This window comes from Plectropomus leopardus, unplaced genomic scaffold (genome assembly GCF_008729295.1).
Source record: "Plectropomus leopardus isolate mb unplaced genomic scaffold, YSFRI_Pleo_2.0 unplaced_scaffold17386, whole genome shotgun sequence".
Lineage (NCBI taxonomy): Eukaryota > Metazoa > Chordata > Actinopteri > Perciformes > Serranidae > Plectropomus > Plectropomus leopardus.
The window spans coordinates 1-2,019 of NW_024618705.1; the positions used below are offsets into that span (position 1 = coordinate 1).

The 2,019-nt window shown below is 36.7% G+C and overlaps 1 protein-coding gene across 1 annotated transcript; it reads right to left on the reverse strand.

Annotated features, from left to right (window-relative positions):
- Positions 1-396: 396 nt before the first annotated feature.
- On the reverse strand, positions 397-1,789 carry LOC121964834 (separin-like; the record flags this gene model as incomplete). The annotated part of the gene is made up of 3 exons (XM_042515018.1): positions 397-804; positions 897-1,061; positions 1,706-1,789. Coding segments are annotated over 3 exons (451 nt in total), but the record flags the coding sequence as incomplete, so codon positions are not given.
- Positions 1,790-2,019: the final 230 nt, after the last annotated feature.

Genomic DNA, 2,019 nt, shown 5'->3' on the forward strand with positions numbered 1-2,019 from the left:
AAAAAAAAAAAAATCTGTCACAATACCTCTAAATATGTCTTTGTCAGTTGTATTTTCATTTCTAACTGCCACCTAAACTTGAAAATGTTAATTCATTCATTCACATTTATGTCCAGTTGGCACAGTACAAAAGCAATGACACACAGTAAACTGGTGTTATTTCATATGAGACGAAAACAGTATAAATTTAAAAGGTTAGAATACACACAGCACGTATATTAACTACTGTAAAAACATTTTTAAGCTTGACTCTTCACATAAATGTGATTATTACAAAGTAATTTTGACAATGCAGACACTGGTTGTATGTGACAGCACATTTATTCAAGAATTGTTGTTTAATCAACACATTAAAAGTGCATTAAACACATCATAAAATCATGCACACTAGTTAAATTGGTTTAAAAATAGAAACAATGGTTTAAATAAAATTTAAAAAATGCAGAACTTTAATCTTCAAAACCTGCAAAAATCAAGAATTAACAACTTTTAAAAAGTTAAAGTCATGTCCTCCAGCTTGGTGCTGAAACAATAAAATGTAGATACTGTATAGACTGTTCACATCCTGTTTATTTTGAAAGAGTTTTGGTTTGGCAGCCCATCTACTGCAGGTGAACTGGTAAGCCGTAGACCACAGGTGCAGCTCCTATCACGTGTTTCAGGTGTGTGGCCTGACGTGATGAGCCCATATAATCCAGGAGAGAAGCTCCGGGCCCGGCAGAAAACCACGACTCCAACAAGGCTTTAGTGAAGCGATCAATATCCCTATCTGTGACATCCCACAGGTTTCCCAAAACAAAGGGGCTAAGAAGAAGGGAAAAAAAGAAATAGGAACATATTAAGAGGATATTATTAACAGATCTTTATTCTACAGGAAGTAAAGAGAGATATCTCACCAGCCTGCTATGAGGTAATTAAGGATGATGCCCTGTCCTTCCTGATTCCCGCGCACTGCCAGAGCAGCACTGCTGCAGCCAAAAAGCAGAGAGGCTACTCTCATCTGCCGCTTCAGGACCGCCTGGCTGTCGAGGAATCGAGCGCCTGCACCGTGACCCACGTAACTAAAAGAGGGACAGAGAGGACCAAATGAAAACAGATTGAATGAAAACCTTGAAAAATGAACTTATGAAGACAAAAACCCCAACAATTACACAAAAATAGTGTGTTTAATGTTATCCTCTTCAGCTTATTTTAAAATATCTATTTAAAGACATCTGTGATTTCTGTCAGATTTTGAACAAGCATCTGCTGCAGGGCTACAGCTAACGGTTAATGTCCTTAGATTAATCTGGAGACTATTTTCTACTTAAAAGACTCAATTTTTTGGTCATTAAATTGTCATAAAACAGGAAAACATGTCCATCACAAGTCTGGAGTCCGAGATTACTCCTTCAAGTTGTTTATTTTCAACAGTCCAAAACCCAAAGATAATAAATTCACTGTGAGAGAGGGCCAGTAAATATACCAATAAACCAATATAATTTTAGGTTTCTGCTTTCTGCTTGAAAAGAATGACAGTCATCAAAACTGTTTCCTGTCAACTGACTAACTGAATAATCCACTAATTATTTCACCTCTGATCAGCAACAAACTTCTAGATGATTTTGAATGAATTTATTATAACATTATTGATATTATCTGGCAGTGTTGTGAACTGTAACTGTTTCCTCTTCCTTCAGGAGGATATTTAAAATCACAAACTCACATGTATAGATCTTTTGTAGCGACAGCTTCTTCCAGCCGACCCGAGTCAGGAGCAACTCCACACACACCGTCCCAGTCCAGTTTACTTTAATGAGAATGGCAATAAAATAAGATAATCCTTTATTAGTGCCACAACTGGGAAATCTTCATTATTACAGCAGCAAAGCGAGGTTTGTACTAGATAAATAAAGCAAAAAAAGTACAGTACAAACAAGACAGAAAACTCACTTAAAAATAATGAAAGTGCATGAATTTTCAGCCCATTTTGGTGTGTGTGTGTGTGTGTGTGTGTGTGTGTGTGTGTGTGTGTGTGTG